The 20,071-nt window shown below is 36.3% G+C and overlaps 2 protein-coding genes across 2 annotated transcripts; one reads left to right on the top strand and one right to left on the bottom strand.

The window, feature by feature from the left end:
- The first annotated feature begins 477 nt into the window (after positions 1-477).
- LOC118855880 (olfactory receptor 12D1-like) lies at positions 478-1,419 on the top strand. The gene has a single exon (XM_036765913.1). It carries the CDS (start codon positions 478-480, stop codon positions 1,417-1,419), a length of 942 nt encoding a protein of 313 aa, XP_036621808.1.
- Positions 1,420-7,319: 5,900 nt separating this feature from the next.
- LOC118858062 (olfactory receptor 2G3-like) lies at positions 7,320-8,264 on the bottom strand. The gene has a single exon (XM_036768504.1). The coding sequence runs from the start codon at positions 8,262-8,264 to the stop codon at positions 7,320-7,322; it is 945 nt and encodes a 314-aa protein (XP_036624399.1).
- Between the last annotated feature and the right edge of the window lie 11,807 nt (positions 8,265-20,071).

A 20,071-nucleotide genomic window follows, 5' to 3' on the forward strand; every position in this document is an offset into this window, starting at 1 on the left:
CACTATCTTAGTGGCCAGACAGTATCAGAAAACATATTGGTGAAGTTACTTATTCAGGCTGGCTCTTTTTGCTCACTTCTTCAAGTTATCCTGGCTGCTATATGTGTGTTCTGGGTCTTATATTTCTTGATAGTGATGATGAAGTCATCCTATTGGTGTTCAGTTTAATTCAGTTAATTTGATTAAATTTCAAAAGTATTTATTAAGCTGCACATAGAGGACTGAGGCAGGTGCTGGAAGAGGACTAAAGCTTAGAAAAGTCATGGGCTTTGCTCTCATGAGGCTTATAATATCTTACTTGTCTATACACTGTTAGTGATATTATGGTTTCTTCATACTGTGTGAAGTTGATGTCATGGAGAACAGAAATCACTTTCCCATGTTTTGGTGCTATTTTTAGCCCCAGAATTGAATGTTGGATCAACCACAGGTTACAGACAGAGATAGCACTTACCATTTTTATGTTCTTTTGCAGCCATGCCTAACCATACCTCGGTGAATGAGTTCCTTCTTCTTGGAGTAACAGACACTCAGGAACTGGAACACTACCTCTTTGTGGTTTTTCTCATCATCTACATCCTCATACTCATTGGGAATGGTGCCATCCTGGTGATTGTCATCTGTGAGCCTCAACTCCTTTCTCCCATGTATTTTTTCTTGGGTAACCTCTCCTGTCTGGACATCTGCTACTCCACAGTAACACTGCCCAAAATGCTAGATGACTTCCTCTCCATCCACAAGACCATTTCTTTTGTGGGCTGTATTATTCAGCTCCACTTCTTCCATTTCCTTGGTAGCACAGAGGCCATCCTTCTGGGTGTCATGGCCTTTGATCGCTTTGTGGCCATCTGTAATCCGCTCCGCTATACACTTCTTATGAAGCACCAAGTGTGCCTCTGCTTGGCTGCTGTAACCTGGATCACTGGTTTCTTCCATGCCTTGCTCCATTCCATTTTGACTTCCCACCTGACATTCTGTGGATCCAACCATATCCACCACTTCTTCTGTGATGTCAAGCCACTCCTGGATCTGGCTTGTGGGAACACGGAGCTCAATGAGTGGATGCTTGAAACAGTCACTGGTACCATTGCCATCAGTACCTTCTTCTGTATACTCCTTTCCTACTTCTACATTATCAGTTTTCTCCTTTTCAAGAGTCATTCTTGTAGTATGCTTCAGAAAGCATTGTCAACCTGTGCTTCCCACTTTATAGTGGTCATATTTTTCTATATACCTGTTGCTTTGACCTATATTTGTTCCTCCTCAGGCAGCTCCACAGATCAGGACCAAATAGTGGCCATCATGTACAGTGTGGTTACTCCAGTTCTGAATCCCCTGGTCTATACCCTGAGGAACAAGGATGTGAAGGGGGCACTGAGCAAAGCCATTAAAAGGAAGCTGTGGCCTGAACACCTTTAAAGAACTGTTCTGGGGACATTTTTAATTCATAGAGAAGCATAACCCTGATTGAATTTCTGATTTCAGGTATGTGATGTGTTTGGCCCATCATAATTATGTTTTGAGCTATGAGGAGGTGCTTTTCATGGTTTATAAGTTCAAGAGTATGGATCTCAGTTGATTCCTATTCTAAGCCTACCCTTCTGTCCCCATTTCCCATTAATTTTCAATTACAACTTCTTGACTTCTGCAACATTCTTGTCTACTCTGGAAGTTAGTGGTATATTTAAAAAAACAGAATCACAATACAATTGTATAGCAGAGCAAGAATGGACTCTTCAAGATAATTTGATCCACACTTGTGGTTTTTCATATTGGAAAATGGAACCCTGAGATGTTATGTGCTTTGTTCAAAGTTAAGTGGAAGAAAAGTGATTTGAACCCTTGCCTTTTGTTTGTAACAACCATACTTTTCCCAAAATCCTACATTTACTCCTTCAAGGACTCTTCTTTTGTCATTTGTAACAAATTACTCTTCTTCTGACAAAACATTAAAAATATAATAATTTTTAGGTGGAAAAGTGGGTTTTATGTTGACAGATTTTCAATTCTTATTTTGTCTTTGTTCCTTTTTTCTTTCTTTCTTTTTATATTACTGTCACTCACTACTTACCACAGAGATCCTGTGAGTAGTAAGTATAACTAAGCAAAATGAGTCAACACATTGATTATATTGCAAGGTTTTTTAAAACAATACAATTTATATCTTAGGATAGAAATAAAAATATAAGCTGTTAATATTACTTTGATTTTATTTTTAGACAAGATAAGCACATATAAATTTAAAAGAAAAAAACTAGATTCAGATACTATATTTATCAGGTTAGAAAAGAATAGCTCTGCTCCAGTGGCCCCATGTGTAGGCAGTATTGTGGAATATGGCCAATATCACTTTTATGTCACCCCTAAGTCTTCCCCTTTACTTGTTTTTCTATTTACATTTATCTTTCTGAGCTTTAGTGTCATGCTGGGTTGTTTGGAAAATTTATTTTCATTAGTAAATTTGTAATTTTTTGCATTAATTAACTTAACCCTCCTCTGAGTTGATTAATTAATAATCATTTAATAAACTGGAGAAACCTTCTTTCCTGTAATTATCACTCATTTCTCACAAGTACCAAAGAACCAAATCAATAAAAACAGACACATAATTATTTACAATATTTTGTCCTTGAGAAAGTTTATAACCAGAGCAACTTTCAAATCTTAATACTGTCTTTGAGAAAGTTTATAGCCTGAGAACCTTTAGCTCTTTTTTTTCATTTATCTGAAAATTCCACCTCATACCATTCAATTCAATACAAAAAACTGATTAAAGTCCCTTAAAATAAGAAAAATGTCAAATTCAATCTCTTAGCCACTAATCTAGCTTAATTCTTTCTGTTTGAGCTCTCTTAACTAAGCACAAGAAATGGTGTTTCTGGAATGTACTGTATTTGCTAGCTCTTCATAGACTCTTCATAATATTTTATGTTTTTTTAATGAAACATACGAACTGTTTAAGTAAAGATGATTTTATTTATAAGATTTCTTTATAACAAATCAAAACACTTCTGACTAAAAAGAAAATTAATGTCATCTTCTTCTCTGTCTTCTTCACAGATTGATCATAGAGCTCAAAGACAACAAATAAAATACACACTTTCTTCCTAATTCCATAGGGAGAAGCACTTCATAGTCATATTTTTGTTTAATCTTTTTTATATGAAAATATACTTTACACAAAACATAAATTTGACAAGATTAACAAATATAGAGGGATTAAACTCAGCAAGGTGTTCTGCTACATCAGTACAAGCCTTTCAATTTATACCCTGCAACATGTATTTCAAAGGAGAGATGTGTTTACAAAAAATGTGCTGCATTGGCTTCACACCCAGTTTGAATTTTATGCTTTAGTATTTCCATATGTACAAATGACTTACAAAAATCTTTGCTTCATAGAATAAAACATGTTGTCCTTACGATGAAATTCCTGGATCTGAGCTGGTTTTTAGCAAGGTCAGAAAAGAGGAACTTTGACTTGCCAGTTAGTAAGGTAGTAGACATTTCCTCATGTATGGAAGGCAAAAAGTGTTGCTAGTATTCTCTTGCGACCAAGTCATTGTGGCAAGGCCCCACCTTGCGCCCTGGTGAAGATGAGCATTTTCAACTAGGGAAACTCCTAGGTGTAACAAGCTGGGTGCCAGAAACATAGAATCTGCATTGGTTCTGGTAACCAGTTCATCTAAAGCATCAACTTGTGTCTTGAAACGGCATAAAGTGCCTATTGTTTGTTGTTTGCCTTTCATTAAAGCCTCTGCTTGCTCAGACACAGAGCAGCAAAGCTGGGCCTTGAGTCTCCCTTCATGGTGACTTACCACATTTCCCCAGGTATCAGATGCACCCTTTTCAAAAAATTTGGGGTCTAAAAACTGGTTGCATCTTATACAGTGGTTGTAGTTTTTTTTTTTTTACTTGCATTTCCCACTTTTTCACACTTGTTTCTGTGCTCATTGTTTCTCATTTCTTACCTGTATATTAGGTTACATTTTGCCAAGAGCAAAGGGCACCTGGAATTCCTGTGCCCACAAATATGGTTTAGCATGAGGCAAGAAGAACTGCTGATGAAAAAGAAGTTACTGATTTCAGAGGAGGACACAATTGGTGCTTCAGGTTCATGAAACAGAATGGACTAAGCATGTGTACTTGCCCAAAAGGTGCCTGAAAGCTATAAGCAGATGAATAAAACTTGAGTTCAATAACTTTACGTAATACATTTTTTTAACTTGGGGTCCCAAAATTAAGGTGTGTCTTATACATGGGGAAATACGGTAGTTCCTCTCTCATTGCTTCTCTGTGCCAGTGCTCCTCCATGATGTGAACTTTGAATAAGTTTAGCTTCTCTTAAAAAGACTATTGATGCTCCTCATTGGTGGAAATTGAAAAGTTCTCTTTCAAACCTTCCAGTCCATTCTCTAGGATTGAGAGACTGGTTGAAAATCTTAAGGCCAATTCTGAGTTCACTTTTCACTTCTAAGTTCAGTTGCTTCATTGCTGCATTAATTTCCTTATATTGTTGATCCAACTACTTTTGATTTTTTAGCTGCTTCTTGAGCTCTAGATAATCGTACAACATCAGACTAAGGACCTTCATTAGGTGATTGACTCACTTGTGCCTATCATGTGCAACTTGCTCACTTGCTGCCATTTTCATTTGCATACAATTGTTCTCTTGTTTTTGATGAAGAAGGACTTTTTCCAGTTGGGTCCACTGGATTCTGATTGCTTCTTTCAGGCCTGCAATTTGTTTTTCAATTCCCTATTTCTCAAACATGATATGGCTCTGAAGGTGAGTTATATTAGCCTTGGAGAGGTCCATTTCTTGCTGTAGAGCCAAGAGTTCACTCCAAATTACCAGTACACACTGTTTTACTCAAGATTTCATTTAGCTTCTATACTCTTAAAGAGACAATTAGCAGCCTCTGCAGTGTTTGTGAGAAACAAACATTTGAAGCAGGGATTGCATATATACATTAAAAATATTAAATTAAAAGGTAATAGAAGTAATGTCCAATGAGGGCCAAGTCTTTGAAACCTGGGTATTCTCTTCCTGATGCCAATTGAATATGTGGAAAGTGGGGGAGGGGAGAGATGGGTATAAATTTGGGATTCAAAATCATGTGGAAGTGAATGTTGAAAACTGAAAATAAATAAATTTAATGGAAAAAGAACTTTGTAATTGATTTTGTGACATGGGAGACATTAGCACAGAACCTCTCATCATGGCATGCCCACATTAGAGAAAGAGCTGTGCTCTATGAGCAAAGCAGAATTGAAGTAGCTGAAAAGAATTGAGAGCTTCACAGATATAGAGAATCCACTCCAAATGTTCATATAGACTATTTGTGTCTGATCTGTGGTAGAACATTCCAAGCTCGTATTCGTCTGATCAGCCACAATGGGACACTGTATGAATCTAGCATAGTGATGTCATTTTGGTATTCTTCAAGATGAAGGACAACGACCAATTGGTGAAGGAAGGTAATCATCATATTAACAGTCAAATCCTTTATTCCTTCTGGAGATCACAATATTACCAGGTCCCATTTAATTCTCAAAGATAGATATCAGTATCCTTTAAATTACTATGTTTCCAGGTTGGCCATTGCTGCAACAGGGTTATCAGAGTGAATTGGTGACACTGTTTTTTCTTGTTCACAATGACTGCTTGTATATAAAGAGTATTACATTTTCTTCCAAGACATTTCACTTTACTGATATTTTGCTAGAAATAGAGTCGTATCATGGCTAGAAGATTGGCCTTGGAGACAGAAGGGAATAAGTTCAAATGCTGCCTCTGACACAAACTGGCTATGCAACCATGGGCAAATTGCTTTACCTCTTAGTTCCTCAAGAAACTGTCTGAGATTATGAGTTAGCAAGCAAGTTGTCAATCTGAATTGGTGGAGGGAATTTCTACAATAGATGTTACTAACATAAAATCACATGTCTATATCAAAATGAAGAAATGAATGAATTTGGTGTTCACAAGGGGCTTTAAACCAAAGACAACAAAAATTAGTATTCTAATTTTACATGTGAGTAAACTGAGCTACTTAGATGCTGATTTTTGAGGAGTTTCACAACTAATTGCTCTAGCAATTAGAAACTCCTGACTGAATTTTTAGTACTTTGTTCTATTTTTTATGGTAGATGTAATTGTCTTGAGTAGAATGGAAAAACAGATAAACTTTTGTCAAGGAGAATATTTTTTTAAGAAATAAAAAATAAAGTACATTTTACTAAGAACAGAATGAGAATGAGAACTATTATGCTTAAGAAGGAAATGTAGGGTTTGGCTGAGAGAGAGAGAGAGAGAGAGAGAGAGAGAGAGAGAGAGAGAGATAGAGAGATAAAGGAAGAAAGAAAAGAAGAAAAGAGAAAAGAAGAAAGGAAGAAAGAAAGAGATAAAGGAATAAAAGAAAGGAAGGAAGGAAGAAGGAAAGAAAGAAAAGAAGAAGAAAGAACAAACAAGTGAAAGAATGAAAGAAAGAAAAGAAGGAAGGAAGGAAGGAAGGGAGAAAGTTAGGAAGGAAGGGAGAAAGTTAAAAAGGCAGGCAGGAGGGAGGGAGAGAAGAAATGGGGAAGGAAGAAAGTGAAAATGAAGCAGATGGGGAGAGAGAGAGAGAGAGAGAGAGAGAGAGAGAGAGAGAGAGAGAGAGAGAGAGAGAGAATGAACACAGGTTAAATGTTAAATGCTCGGAAGATAATCACTTCCTTCAAGGAACTTAAATGTCAATGGGATGCTAAAAAACAGAAGATGGTACCCATTGCAGGGGTTGTGGGGAGAGGGCACAGTGAGGAAATGGTACGAAATGGTAGTGGCAAGGATACCTAATTCCTGGCAAGATTAGGCAAAAGATCACCTATCAAAGTGGGTGGAATCTGGGGAAAAAGTTCAAATTTCTTGTGTGAAAAGAGGTAAATTGTTTTTCTTTTGCCTTCAGATTGCACATTACCCTACAGGAAGCCATTACTGTAGCCACAGAAAGAAAGAAATTGCTATCTTGGTTGCTATAGAGAAAGCCAAATTCTCCATCTATGACTAAATTCATTTAAAATCTCTCTTTTCTACCTGTTTGTGACACTTTGATATCTTCTAATAAAAGGACAGGAAGGATGCTTATTAGCAATTGAGGTTTTATAATATTTTATTTTAATATCTTTAAAGTAAGCATTGTAGTTAATCTTAAAGGAGCAATGCAGTTCCCCAGCTGAATAGAAATAAAATCAGAAAAGACCTGTCCCTGTTTGGTGGTCCTAGAAAAATATGGAAATGTATGATGAAGTACCGGAAAAAGGATTTGCTGTCTCTTAGTTTATGTTTCCTTAGAAGATTGTTTTTGAGACAGCAACCTTCTCACTGCCCCCTTAACATCTTTGTTCCTCAAGGTGTATATCACTGGGTTAAGAGTGGGGGTTATCACAGTATAGAAAAGTGTAAGGAACTTGCTTTGATTCTGAGTATATTTATTCTTGGGCTGAATGTAGACAACAACTGCTGTTCCAAAAAATAAAGTTACCACCAACAAATGAGAAGCACAGGTCCCCCAAACCTTCTGCCTCACTCCAGTTGATTTTATCCTCAATGTGGTTCTAGCGATGCATCCATAAGAGATCAGGATAAAACCCAAGGGCATTGCAATATAAAGGACACTGGCTATGCAAAGCTCAGTCTCCAAGAAGGTGGTATCTACAGAAGCAATTTTAATCAAAGCTGGCTCCTCACACATGAAATCATCCACCCTGTGGTGACTGCAAAGAGGCAATTGGAAAGTCAATATTGACTGAACCAAGGACTCTATGAAGCCACTGGCCCAGATCACAGCTGCCAATTGTTTGAGAAGCTTTGGGTGCATGATAATGACATAGTGAAGGGGCCGGCAGATGGCAATGTAGCGATCATAAGCCATGACAGTCAAGAGAACACATTCAGTGGAACCCAGCCCCAGAGCCATAAACAACTGAATCACACAACCAATGTAAGTGATGCTCTTATCAGTACCCCCAAGGTTCCATAGCATCTGTGGTATAATGCTAGTGGTGAAGCAGAGATCCAGGAAGGAAAGATTGGAGAGGAAAAAATACATGGGGGTGTGGAGTTTAGGGTCCAAGTAAGATACCAGAATGATGGTTGTGTTCCCCAACAGGGTCAAGATGTAAAAGATGGAGATGGCAAAAAGCAGGACCATTTCCAGTTGGGGCTGGTCAGAGAAACCCAATAGGATGAAGCCTGCTGGGCTGCTCTCATTGGTCCTTTCCATTTTCTCTTAACTGTGAACCTCCTCCCATTCGTCATTCCCATGTGTCATCCTGTAAGAAGGATTTCAGAAATTTTCAGTGATAGATAGTAAGTATACCTGCATGTTAATGGATTGGTGGCTAAATAAACAGATAGGAGATTAGAAATCAAGATTATATACATAGACCTGAAAGTAGATGGAAACTAAATACATCACTGAATGGATAGGATGCAGAGAGCTCTTAGCCAGAGTGAGATGTGTAGAAAGAGCTTCCAAGGCACAGGAAACAACTCAATTCAACAAACTATTTTTTCATTAAGCACTTTCTATATCTTATAATAAGGAGGGAGGGAAAAGCAGAAAAGGAGGGAAAGCACTGCAGCATAAAATGCTAAACAAAATCATTGACATAACCCATATACAAAATGAAAGATATAGTGAGATACTCAGGCACAGGGACTAAGCCTGTGGCTTCTCCGGTAATCCGGAGCGAAGAAATTCCCTCCACTGCTGTAAGTTACCATGTTTATGTGACTTAAAAACAGTCTAGAACACTATAGATTAATTGACTTGATATGAGTTACAGAACCAATATATGTCAAATGCAGGACATCAACCTAATCTTCCTGGTTTTGAAGCTAGGCTACCCTCAATGGCATAGTTACCTCAGGAAATGGACATGTTGACCAAAAGATAAATTCATAAAAATAACAATACCCATGGTTAGTTATGCAGAGATTGCTAAACAAAGATAATGGTGTAAAAATTTATAAAGAAATGGAGTCATAGAGAGATAGAGATAGAGGAAAAAATAAAGGAGGGTGATAGACAAAGTCTATGCAATCATTATCATTATTATTCATAGAACTGAAGATTCTCAAGAGTAGAAGGTATCTAGAAATAATTTAATACAACTCATACCTGAAAAAGGAAACTTTCAAATATATACCCAATAAGTCCTTTACACATATACTCAACCTCCACTTGAAGAAATTCAGTAATGGGAAACCCACTGAGGCTAGTCATTCCACCACTGAATGACTAATTGCTTGCAAGTTTTTCATTTTGGAGTATAAATCCACCTCTCCAGTTTCCTCTCATTGCTCTTAGTTCTGCTATCTGGGACCAAACATATTAGGCCTTACCTCTCTTCCAAATGACATCTCTCTCAACATTGGAGAAAGTTTTAATATCCCCTAACATCTGTTTTCCCTGCCAAAAATCCACTGTTCTCTCAAATGATTATCTTATGGTATCAGTTCTATCCTGCTTATAATCGGTCACTTTTCTCTGGGAACATATTAATCTGTTAATTTCTTCTTTATAATGTAAACCTAGAAGTGAGTTCAATATTCTAGGAATGTTCTGAAAAGGGTAGAGTTTGGTGGGAAGGGAGGAAAAAAGGAAGGAAGGAAGGAAGCAAGAAGGGATGGAAGAAAGGAGGGAGGGTGGGAAAAAAGAATGAGGGAAGAAAATTAGGGGAGCAAGGAAGAGGGAAGGAAGGAAAGAAGGAGGAAAGGAAAAAAGGAGCAAAGGAAGGAAGAAGGGATCTCTCTCATTCTGTAAACAGATTTTGTTAATGAAATTGAGAATAGTTCTGATGTTTATACTTATGTAACATTTTATCTTTACAAAAGCACTCATTTGCATGGAATTTGTTTAAAATAAATTGAAAAAATGAAAACCAAAAATCAATATGACCATCTGAAAATGAGTTATTTTCCATGATGCATAATAAGTGCTAAAAGTAAAACTGAGACATAATCAACAAAGCTGTCCTGAGCTACTTCTCCCATCTGTGTTCATCTCTTTACCAGCCATAACTCCCAATTATTTTTCTCCAACAAAAAACAGCCTTGAAGTGTCATAGATCCAAAGAATTTCTGAACTGGAATACACCTTTGAAATCACTTATTTTACATATGAGAAAAGAGAGGTCAAAGGCAATTATGTAATAACTGCAGTTTCATATCTAATTTGATTGCAATATATCCAATACAAACCATCTTCTCCCTTCATTATTTCTGTCAGGATTACAAACATTCAATGTATCTCTCCCGGATAAAATTCTGGTATTATAGTGACTCTTCCCTCTCCCTCACTTCTTTTACTTACTCATTTCCTAGGCCTTGTCCATTCTGTCACAACAAAATCTCTCATATCTCTCTTATATTCTCACAGCCTCAACCAAAGTGATGTCTTTTATTGCTATATTTTTGCTTTTGCATTAAGAGTATTTAGTCCAGTCTTGAGTCTTCTCTCTCCCTTTTCAGTTCATCCTATACATGCTGCCATAATAAACATCTTGACTCATAAATCCAGCTATTTCCTTCCTCTCATGAAAGTCATCTGTAAGAATTGATATAACATCGTTAAACTACTGTAATGAATAATCAGAGGTTTTAGAATAGACTTTCAAAGGTTTCTGTATGTTACTTAGACATTTAACAACCTCTGATTCGAATTCATTCTATGATTCTATGATTCATTCATTCTATGATCTAGCCAACCAAGACCAATCTCCCACCTTGCTGTGTGTCTTATGTTTCACTTCTTCCAAGACTTTGTTTATACTGCTTTCTAATTCAAAATACCCTCTTCTACTTTTAACCTTTAAATTTCTACTTACCCTTTATATCCCACTAGAAAGTCCACATTTTCTGGAATCCTTCCATAATTCCACCTCAAGCTTCCTTGTACACTTCCTTTGTACTTCTCATAAACTTATGTATTATTTTGTACTATAGTTACTTATGTATGTCATTCCCATTACTAAATAGTATATCCATCAAAGTAGGGTATGAGTTTATCTAAATCTTATAAGCTTTATGGGACCTATACCAATATTCTACACAATGTAGGTACATAACAAATGTATATTAAACTGAAATGGAATGATATAAAATATAAGATGAAGAAAGAATGCTTTGATAGCAATTGAATTGAAAAAATACAGAGTCTGTAGTGGATGGAAAGCTCCAAATGAGTGAGTCAGGAGTGTGAGTGTCAGACAACAAAGTGGTATCAACATAGGCTGCATTAAAGAAAAGCATAGATTCAAGAAACAAGGAAGTGTTTGATGGCACTGCTGTATTTTGCCCTTATCATATGACATCAAGAGTATTATGTTCAATTCTGTGCACCAAAGTTTAGAAAGAACATCAATAACATAGACAGGAACCACAGGAGGGCAACCAGGATGGTAGAAAGCCCTAAGACCAGGTCACACAAATGTTGGTTTATAGAACTGGGATGCTTATCCTTCTTAAGAGAAGGCTCAGAGATGAACACAATAGCTTCCTCCAAATATTTGAAGGAATGATCACCTTGAAGAAAGATTCATAGTATTGTTTGGTCACAGAAGACAGCTACTCATTCTTTGCTCATGCACCTTTCACTTCACCCAAAACCAGCTAAGAAGAATTTTCTCAAGAAAAAAACAGTGATACAACACAAGCTCTTATTAAAAGTTGACCTATATTTGTTGTTCAGTGAGAACTGGCCACAACGAAACACACATACACATAGTTATTATGTTGGCACAGGACCTCACTACCAATTATTATAATGTTATGATGGCATAATGTTTGGTCTCCCTGATAGAAGTCTCTTCAGCCTATCTGCTATATGACAGCTGGAAACCTGCTCACCTTCAGATCATTAAAAACATGATAACATAGTGCCTGAAAAGACTGAAATGTGCTTCTCCCTCAAGGCCAGGTGACTCATGAGTTGACCTCTTCTGCATCACACTGTTTCTAAATATCCTTATTCTCTAATTCCTGGTTTGTGTCTATGATGCAGTCAGCAATTTCTCACTCAATTTTACAATATCCTCTACTACTTACTACTGATTTTTCCTTTAGTAAGTTAATAACGTCACCAAGCTTTAGTTTATTTTTCAGTGTTAAAGGAGAGACATGTTAGGATCCTGTACAGGTGAAGGTATAAATAATGACAGTCACTGTAGTGTAAAAGAGGGTGATGACCTTGTCCTTGGCGGTAGGGATATACATTTCTGGGGTCAGCTGATTTTAGCCTTCACGAGCAACAGTCAGCTTCATATTCCTTCATGTTGCCCTAACAACTCCTCTCATATTGAGAGTCAGGAATCAGAATCATAGAATTTCATAACTGGAAGGGGACATCAAAAAGTATTCAACATTCAAGTAAAGCATCAATACCATTTAAAACATCCTCTACAAGTAACCGGATTTATTCCCCTTTATCTCACCCTTCTTAGTATCAAAAAGACACAGTATATCTACCTTCCTGGGAAAGCTCCATTTGCAATGACTGTAGGTAGAAGACAGAAATGTACCCCTTGTACACCCTCTGGTTACATTTCCATTGCCAATACAGGCATTTGCAAATCTACCTATGGGAAAAACTAGAATATTTGTAACTTGCTTCTTAAATTTGCTCAGTGAAAAACTTAGGTTTTGGTTGTTTTGGTAAGGCCTCTGGAGAAGCCCTCTCAAAGAACTCCTTTGTACTACCTTGGGAGAAATACCTCTGGTGAAACAAATGCAGCAGGGACTTCTGTCTTTGTCTTTGTGGACAAACAATGATCTCTATCATGTCATCAAAAACTGAAGGAACAATTATGGTCAAGGAGAAGGTGAAAATTCCCTTCAATCATATCCTCAAAAACTAAAAGCAGTGAGGTCCTTTTTTTCTTTTTGTCCAGACCTATGATTTCACTGATGTATGGAACTTCTAGTGAGGAAACTTCCACCCCCACTATAGATTAGCAGCTGTCCTGTGATTCATGTGGAGTCTCTGAAAGGTTAAGTGAGGTGCCCAGGGCCTTATAGACAGTATATGGAAGAGGTAGACTTCTACCAAGACCCAAGGCCATTTCACTACCCACTAGGACATGACTCCTAAGAGATTCTGATAGATCGATTTTTATCTCTCTTAAAGTTAACACTTAAAACCTTCAAAATACCTAAACTAGTGACAGTTTGAAATATCACTAAATAAGCACTTTTTCATGACAATAGATATCAGTGAATTAAGAGGCATGTTACATCAAACAAGTATGAAAATTTAGCAGAATATAGAGGGAGGAAAAATACAAATTTAATGATTAAAAACCTGAACATAAAGGGGACAAAATTATTTTCAAAGCAAAAAAAAATCAGATTTTATTTAAAAAAAATGAAAAGATCCAACTAATTGCACATACAGAAAGGACACTTAAAAAGCAAACCCCATGATACCATGGGTTGAGTGGCCAGATATCTAACAGGATCACTGGAGATGGCCCAGGATGCAGTAGGAGACCTTGGCCTTTTTAGGCTAAGGTCTTTTCAAGTTCTCACTTTGAGTGAGGCAATGCCCATTCAGTAAATAGGCCTCTTTAAGAAGTGAGTTAAGAGATGGTCCCCATAAGTCCCAACTACTGTTTGGGCCCTAATGGCTCACAGTGAATGTAAATAGCAATTGTTTTGGTTTTGGTCAGAAACCCTGAGGGTTTTTCCCTTCTAGAGTAATATTTTTAAACTAGCTAAAAGAGGCCATTCTCTGCCTCGTTTCCTGCCTAGCCTTAATCATTGAATGGGAGTTGCCTCAGTCAAACTGAGACCTGGGGAAGATTTTAGCTTAAAAAGGCGAAGGTCTCCCACTGCATCCCAGGCCATCTCTAGGTCTCTCTCTCTCTCTCTCTCTCTCTCTCTCTCTCTCTCTCTCTCTCTCTCTCTCTCTCTCCCTCTCTCTCTCTCCATATATATATATATATGTATATATATATGTTTATATATATATATGGGGGGAGGGTGTGTGTGTATGTATATATATATGTATATACATATATACATATCTGTGTGTGTATATATATATATATATGTATGTATGCATGTATATATACACATATATATCCTGGATACAGATGGCTTCCAAGGAGAAAGTGAAGCTGGTGACTTTGCACAGCTCTCTCTCACTTAAATCCAATTCCCTTGAAAGTCATGGCATCACCTTCTTGATGTCACAGTCCTCTATGAGAACAAAGGACAAACAATAACATGCCTATGAGAAATCTCCCCATACTTTATTTGACAATTGAGAGGAAGATGGACTGACTTGTATTACTCTCTACCCAAGTTTGGTTGTTCATCACATCAGTATGGCTTTACTGTCTCAATCTAGGATTTAGTAATTGCTAAATGTGAAACATATCAAAGTTAACATCCCCACCCACGTCACTGCTTTTCCTGAGTGTTTGCTTTGGATCTCCCCCAGAATATCTTGATTTTGATTTTCAAATATCAAATCAAAGAACCTTTGGAGAATTCCCATGAATTTCTTTCACTCCATCATTTTTGTGTGTTCTGCTACTACAGAATTTGTTTAGTCATTTGTAAAGCTATTTGGAGGAGTGAGAGAGCTCAGGTGACTTCCAGCCTTTACTCCACCATCTCAGCTCTGCCTCCAAAAGTCCCTCTTTACAAAAGATCCTTGGGGCCTGGATATCCCAGGCAGGCAATTAGGTGCTAGACTAAGGTATAGAAAGGAGGAAATCATCCAGAGAATTCCAGTAAGAGACACATCAGAAAAAAAAATTGTCATTTTTCTGGCTCAAGATAGGTTTTAATTCATGAGGAATTTCTTGTTGTAGCTACATTGCAGACCACAATATGCTTCAAAGATCACTGGGCCTAGATTGCCAGAAATCAATGGGCATTTAGAGGGCTGCTCAGTTTCTGGTATGGAAAATTACATTTTTGAAAAAAAAATGGGGAGAGAAAGAAAGGTGATGGAAAGTTAACTATTACATTTCAACCAGCAGTTCTTTATTAATATATGTCCACCAATGTAAACTGGGAATACAAATACAAAAATGAGATAGCCCTTGACCTCAAGGAGGTTACATTCGAATGGAATACAACATGTTCACAGATAAGCAAAGATGGAGAGAACATTCCAGGAATGAGGGACAGCATTTACAAAGACTGAGAGGCAAGTGATGAAAGGTTTAGTAGACTAGATAGGCTGTAGCATAGAATGCATGAGAAGAAATCAGTCTGGAAATATGTGCTTCAGATTGGTAAGGGCTTTAAATGATGAACAGAAGAGTTTTTACCATATCCCAAAAGTAGCTATTATAGCAGGGCAACAGCATGATCCAACCTGTGCTTTAGGAATATCAATTTGGTACCTTAGTTGAGAAAAGTTTGAAAAAGAAAAACATGGTTAACATGACAAAACAGGAAAATGATAAATGTTGTAGAAGATGCAGAAAAATTGAAACATTAATGCATTGTATTTGGAGTTGTGAACTGATGCAGCCATTCTGGAGAGCAATTTGGAGCTATGACCAAAATGTTATCAGACTGGGCATATCCTTTGATCCAGCAATACCACTACTAGGCCTGTATCCCAAAGAGATCATAAAAAGAGAAAAGGACCCATATATACAAAAATGCTTATAACACCTCTTTTTGTGGTGGCCAAGAATTGGAAACTGAAGGGAGATCCATCAATTGGGGAATGGCTGAACAAGTTGTGGTATACGATTGTAATGGAATTCTATTGTTTTATAAGAAATGATGAGTAGGAGGACTTCAGAAAAAATATGGACTTCCATAAACTGATGCTGAGTGAAGTAAAGAGAACCAAGAAAACATTGTACACACTAATAGCAACACTGTGCCATGAAATGATCTAAGAGAATTCTAAAAGACTTATGATGGTAAATGCTACCCATATCGAGGGAAAGAACAATTGAGTCTGAATGCAGATCAAAGCATACTATTTTCTTTTTTTCTCATGGTTTTTCCCTTTTGTTGACTTTTTAAATTTATTTTTTTTAATTTTTAGTTTACAACATTCATTTTGACAAGTGTTTTAGTTCCAAATTTTCTCAACTCCCTTTCCTCCCCTGTTCCCCCTCCCAGGACAGCATGCAATCTGACACTTTCATATTAAATCTATTTTCACAATAGTCAAGTTGTAAAGAAGAATTATAAACAATTGAATGAACCATAAGAAAGAAGAAAAAAAAAAGAGAAAGAGAGAGAGCAAATATTTTGCCTCAATCTGCATTCATACTCCATAATCCTTTCTCTGGATGTGGATGGCTTTTCCCATCATGAGTTTTTTGGAGCTGTCTTAGAACCTTGTATTGCTGAGAAGAGCCAAGTCTATCAAAGTTACTCATCATAGACACCATGTGTCTTTAATTGTGTATAATGTTCTAGTTTTGCTCCCCTCACTGAGCATCAGATCATATAAATTTTCCAGGTTATTATGAAATGCATCTGCTCCTCATTTCTTACTGCACAATAGTATTCCATTACATTCATATACCACAACTTGTTTAGCCATTCCCCAATGGATGGACATCCCCTTGATTTCCAATTATTTGCCACCACAAAAAGAGCTGCAGTATTCTCGTACATACAGGTCCTTTTCCTGCTTGCATGATCTCTTTAGGATACAACCCTAGAAGTGGTATTGCTGGGCTATGAACATTTTTATAGCCCTTTGGGCATAGTTCCAAATTGCTCTCCAGAATTATCAGATCAGTTCACAACTCCACCGACAATGTAACAGTATAATTACTTGCAAACATCTTCTCCAGGATTTGTCATTTTCCTATTTTGTCATGTTAGCCAATCTGACAGGAGAGATGAGGTACCTAAGAGTTGTTTTGATTTGCATTTCTCTAATAGTGATTTAGAGCATTTTTAATATGACTATAGATATCTTTAATTTCTTACTCTGAAAACTACCTATTCATATCATTTGACCATTTCTCAATTGGGGAATGACTTGTATTCCTACAAATTAGGCTCAGTTACCTGTATATTTTAGTTATTAAACCTTTATCAGAAATGCTAGTTGTAAAGATTCTTTCTTAATTTCCCACTTCCCTTCTAATCTTTGTTGCATTGGCTTTGTTTTTACAAAACCTTTTCAATTTAACATAATCAAAATTATCCATTTTGCATTTTGTAATGCTTCCTATCTTTTGTTTGGTCATTAATTCTTCCCTTCTCAATAGATCTGACAGGTAAACTATTCCTTGCTCTCCCAAATTACTTATAGTATCAGCTTTTATGTCTAAGTCATGAACCAATTTTGACTTTATTTTGGTATACGGTGTAAGATATTGGTCTATGCCCAACTTTTGCCATACTATTTTCCAGTTTTTGAAGGAGTTTTTGTGAAATAGTGAGTTCTTGACCCAGAAGCTGGACTCTTTGGGTTTATCAAAGAGTGGATTATTATATTCATTCACTACTGCAACTTGTATAGCTAACCTATTCCACTGATCCACCATTCTATTTCTTAGCCAGTACCAAGTAGTTTTGATGACTGCTGCTATATAATACAATGTAATATCTGGTATGGCTAGGTCATGTAACCCAGCATTATTTTTCATTAATTCCCTTGATATTCTGAACCTTTTGCTCTTCCAGATGACTTTTGTTAATGTTTTATCCAGCTCTGTAAAAATAATTTTTTGGTAGTTCGATTGTTGTAGCACTGAATAATTGAATTAATTCAGGTAAAATCCTCATTTTCATTATATTAGCTCAGCCTAACCACCAGTGACTGATATTTTTCCATTTATTTAGATGTGACTTTATTTGTGTGAAAAGGATTTTGTAATTGTGTTCATATAGGTCCTGCGTTTGTCTTAGCAGGTAGACTGTCAAATATTTTATAGTTTCTGCAGTAACTTTGAACGGAATTTCTCTTTCTATCTCTTGCTGTTGGGCTTTGTTAGTAATATGCAAGAATGCTGAGGATTTATGTTGCTTTATTTTATATCCTGCAACTTTGCTAAAGTTATTTATTATGTCAAGTAGTTTTTTTTTACTCAATTCTCTAGGATTCTCAAAGTAAATCATACTATCATCTGCAAAAAGGGATAACTTAGTTTCTTCTTTGCCTATTCTAATTCTTTCAACTTCTTTTTCTTCTCTCACTGCTAAAGCTAACATTTCTAGTACCAAATTGAATAATTGGGGTGATTATGGATATCCTTGTATCACCACTGATCTTATTGGAAATGCATCTAGCTTATCCCCATTACATATAATGCTTGCTGATGTTTTTAGGTAGATGCTACTTATCATTTTAAGGAAGACTGTTTATTCCTATGCCTTGTAGTGTTTTTAATAGGAATGGGTGTTGTACTTTGTCAAAAGCTCTTCTATATCTGTTGAGATATGGTTTCTGCTTGTTTTGTTGTTGATACGATCAATTATGCTGGTATTTTTTTAATACTGAACCAGCCTTGCATTCCTAGAATAAATCTTTCCTGGTCATAGTATATTATTCTTGTGAAAAGTTGCTGCAATCTTTTTGCTAATATTTTCTTTAAATTTTTGCATCGATATTCATTAGGGAAATTAGTCTATAACTTTCTTTCTGTGTTTTGGCTCTTCCTGATTTAGGAATTAGTACCATATTTGTGTCATAAAAGAATTTGGTAGGATTCCTTCACCTATTTTCCCCAATAGTCTACAAAGATTGGGAATTAATTGTTCTTTAAATGTTTGATAGAATTTACTTGTAAAGCCATCTGTCCCTGGAGATTTTTTTTTTTCCTAGAGAGTTTATTGATGGCTTGTTCAATTTTTTTTTCTGAGTTGAGGTTATTTGGGTATTTTATTTCCTCTTCTTTTAATCTGGGCAATTTATTTTTTGTATACATTCATCCATTTTCCTAAGATTATCGTATTTGTGGGCAATAAATTGGTCAAAAAATTCCTAATTATTGTTTTAATTTCCTCTTCATTGGATGTGAATTCATGCTTTTCATTTTTGATACTGGTAATTTGGTTATCTTCTTACTTTGTTTTAAGCAAATTAACCAAATGTTCATCAGTTTTATTGTCTTTTCATAAAACGAGCTCTTAGTTTTATTTATTAGTTCATCAGTTTTCTTGATTTCAATTTTATTAATCTCTCCTTTGGTTTTCAGTATTTCTAATTTGATATTTAATTGGGGATTTTCAATTTGTTCTTTTTCTCACTTTTTCATTTGCATGTGCATTTCAGTGATATGCTTTTTCTGTATTTTATTCATGTAAGCATTCATAGATACAAAACTTCCCCTAAGAACTGCTTTCTCTGCATCCCATAAGTTTTGAAATGTTGCCTCTTTATTGTCATTCTCTTGCATAAAGTTGTTGAATGTTTCTGATTTGTTGTTTGACCCACTCATTCTTTAGAATTAGGTTAGTTTCCAATTAACTTTTAATCTAACTCTTTAAGGTCCTTTGTTACAAATAATTTTTATTGTATCATGATCTGAAAAGGATGCAATGACTACTTCTGCCTTTTTGCAATAGATTGTGAGTTTTATGCCCTAGTATATGGTCAATTTTTGTGTATGTGCCATGTACCACTGAATGAAATGTGTATCCCTTTCTATCCCCATTTTTTTTTCTCCAGAGGTGTATCATATCTACCTCAGTTTTGCTGGGTAGGTGAGTCTTGGTTTTAATCCTAGCCTCTTTGACTTCCAGAATATCATATTCCAAGCCCTTCAATCCCTTAACATAGAAGCTGCTATATCTTGTGTTATCCTGCCTGTGTTTGCACAACACTTGAATTGTTTCCTTCTGGCTGCTTGAAATATTTTCTCATTGACCTGGGAGCACTGGAATTTGGCTATAATATTCCTAGTAGTTTTCCTTTGGGGATCTCTTTCAGGAGGTGATTGTAGATTCTTTCAATTTCTATTTTACTCTGCTTCTAGAATGTCAGAGCAGCTTTCCTTGATAATTTCTTGAAAGATGATGTCTAGGTTTTTTTTAAAGCATGGTTTTTAGGTAGCCCAATAATTTTTAAATGAACTCTCCTGGATC

Source organism: Trichosurus vulpecula, chromosome 7, assembly GCF_011100635.1.
Source record: "Trichosurus vulpecula isolate mTriVul1 chromosome 7, mTriVul1.pri, whole genome shotgun sequence".
Classification (NCBI taxonomy): domain Eukaryota; kingdom Metazoa; phylum Chordata; class Mammalia; order Diprotodontia; family Phalangeridae; genus Trichosurus; species Trichosurus vulpecula.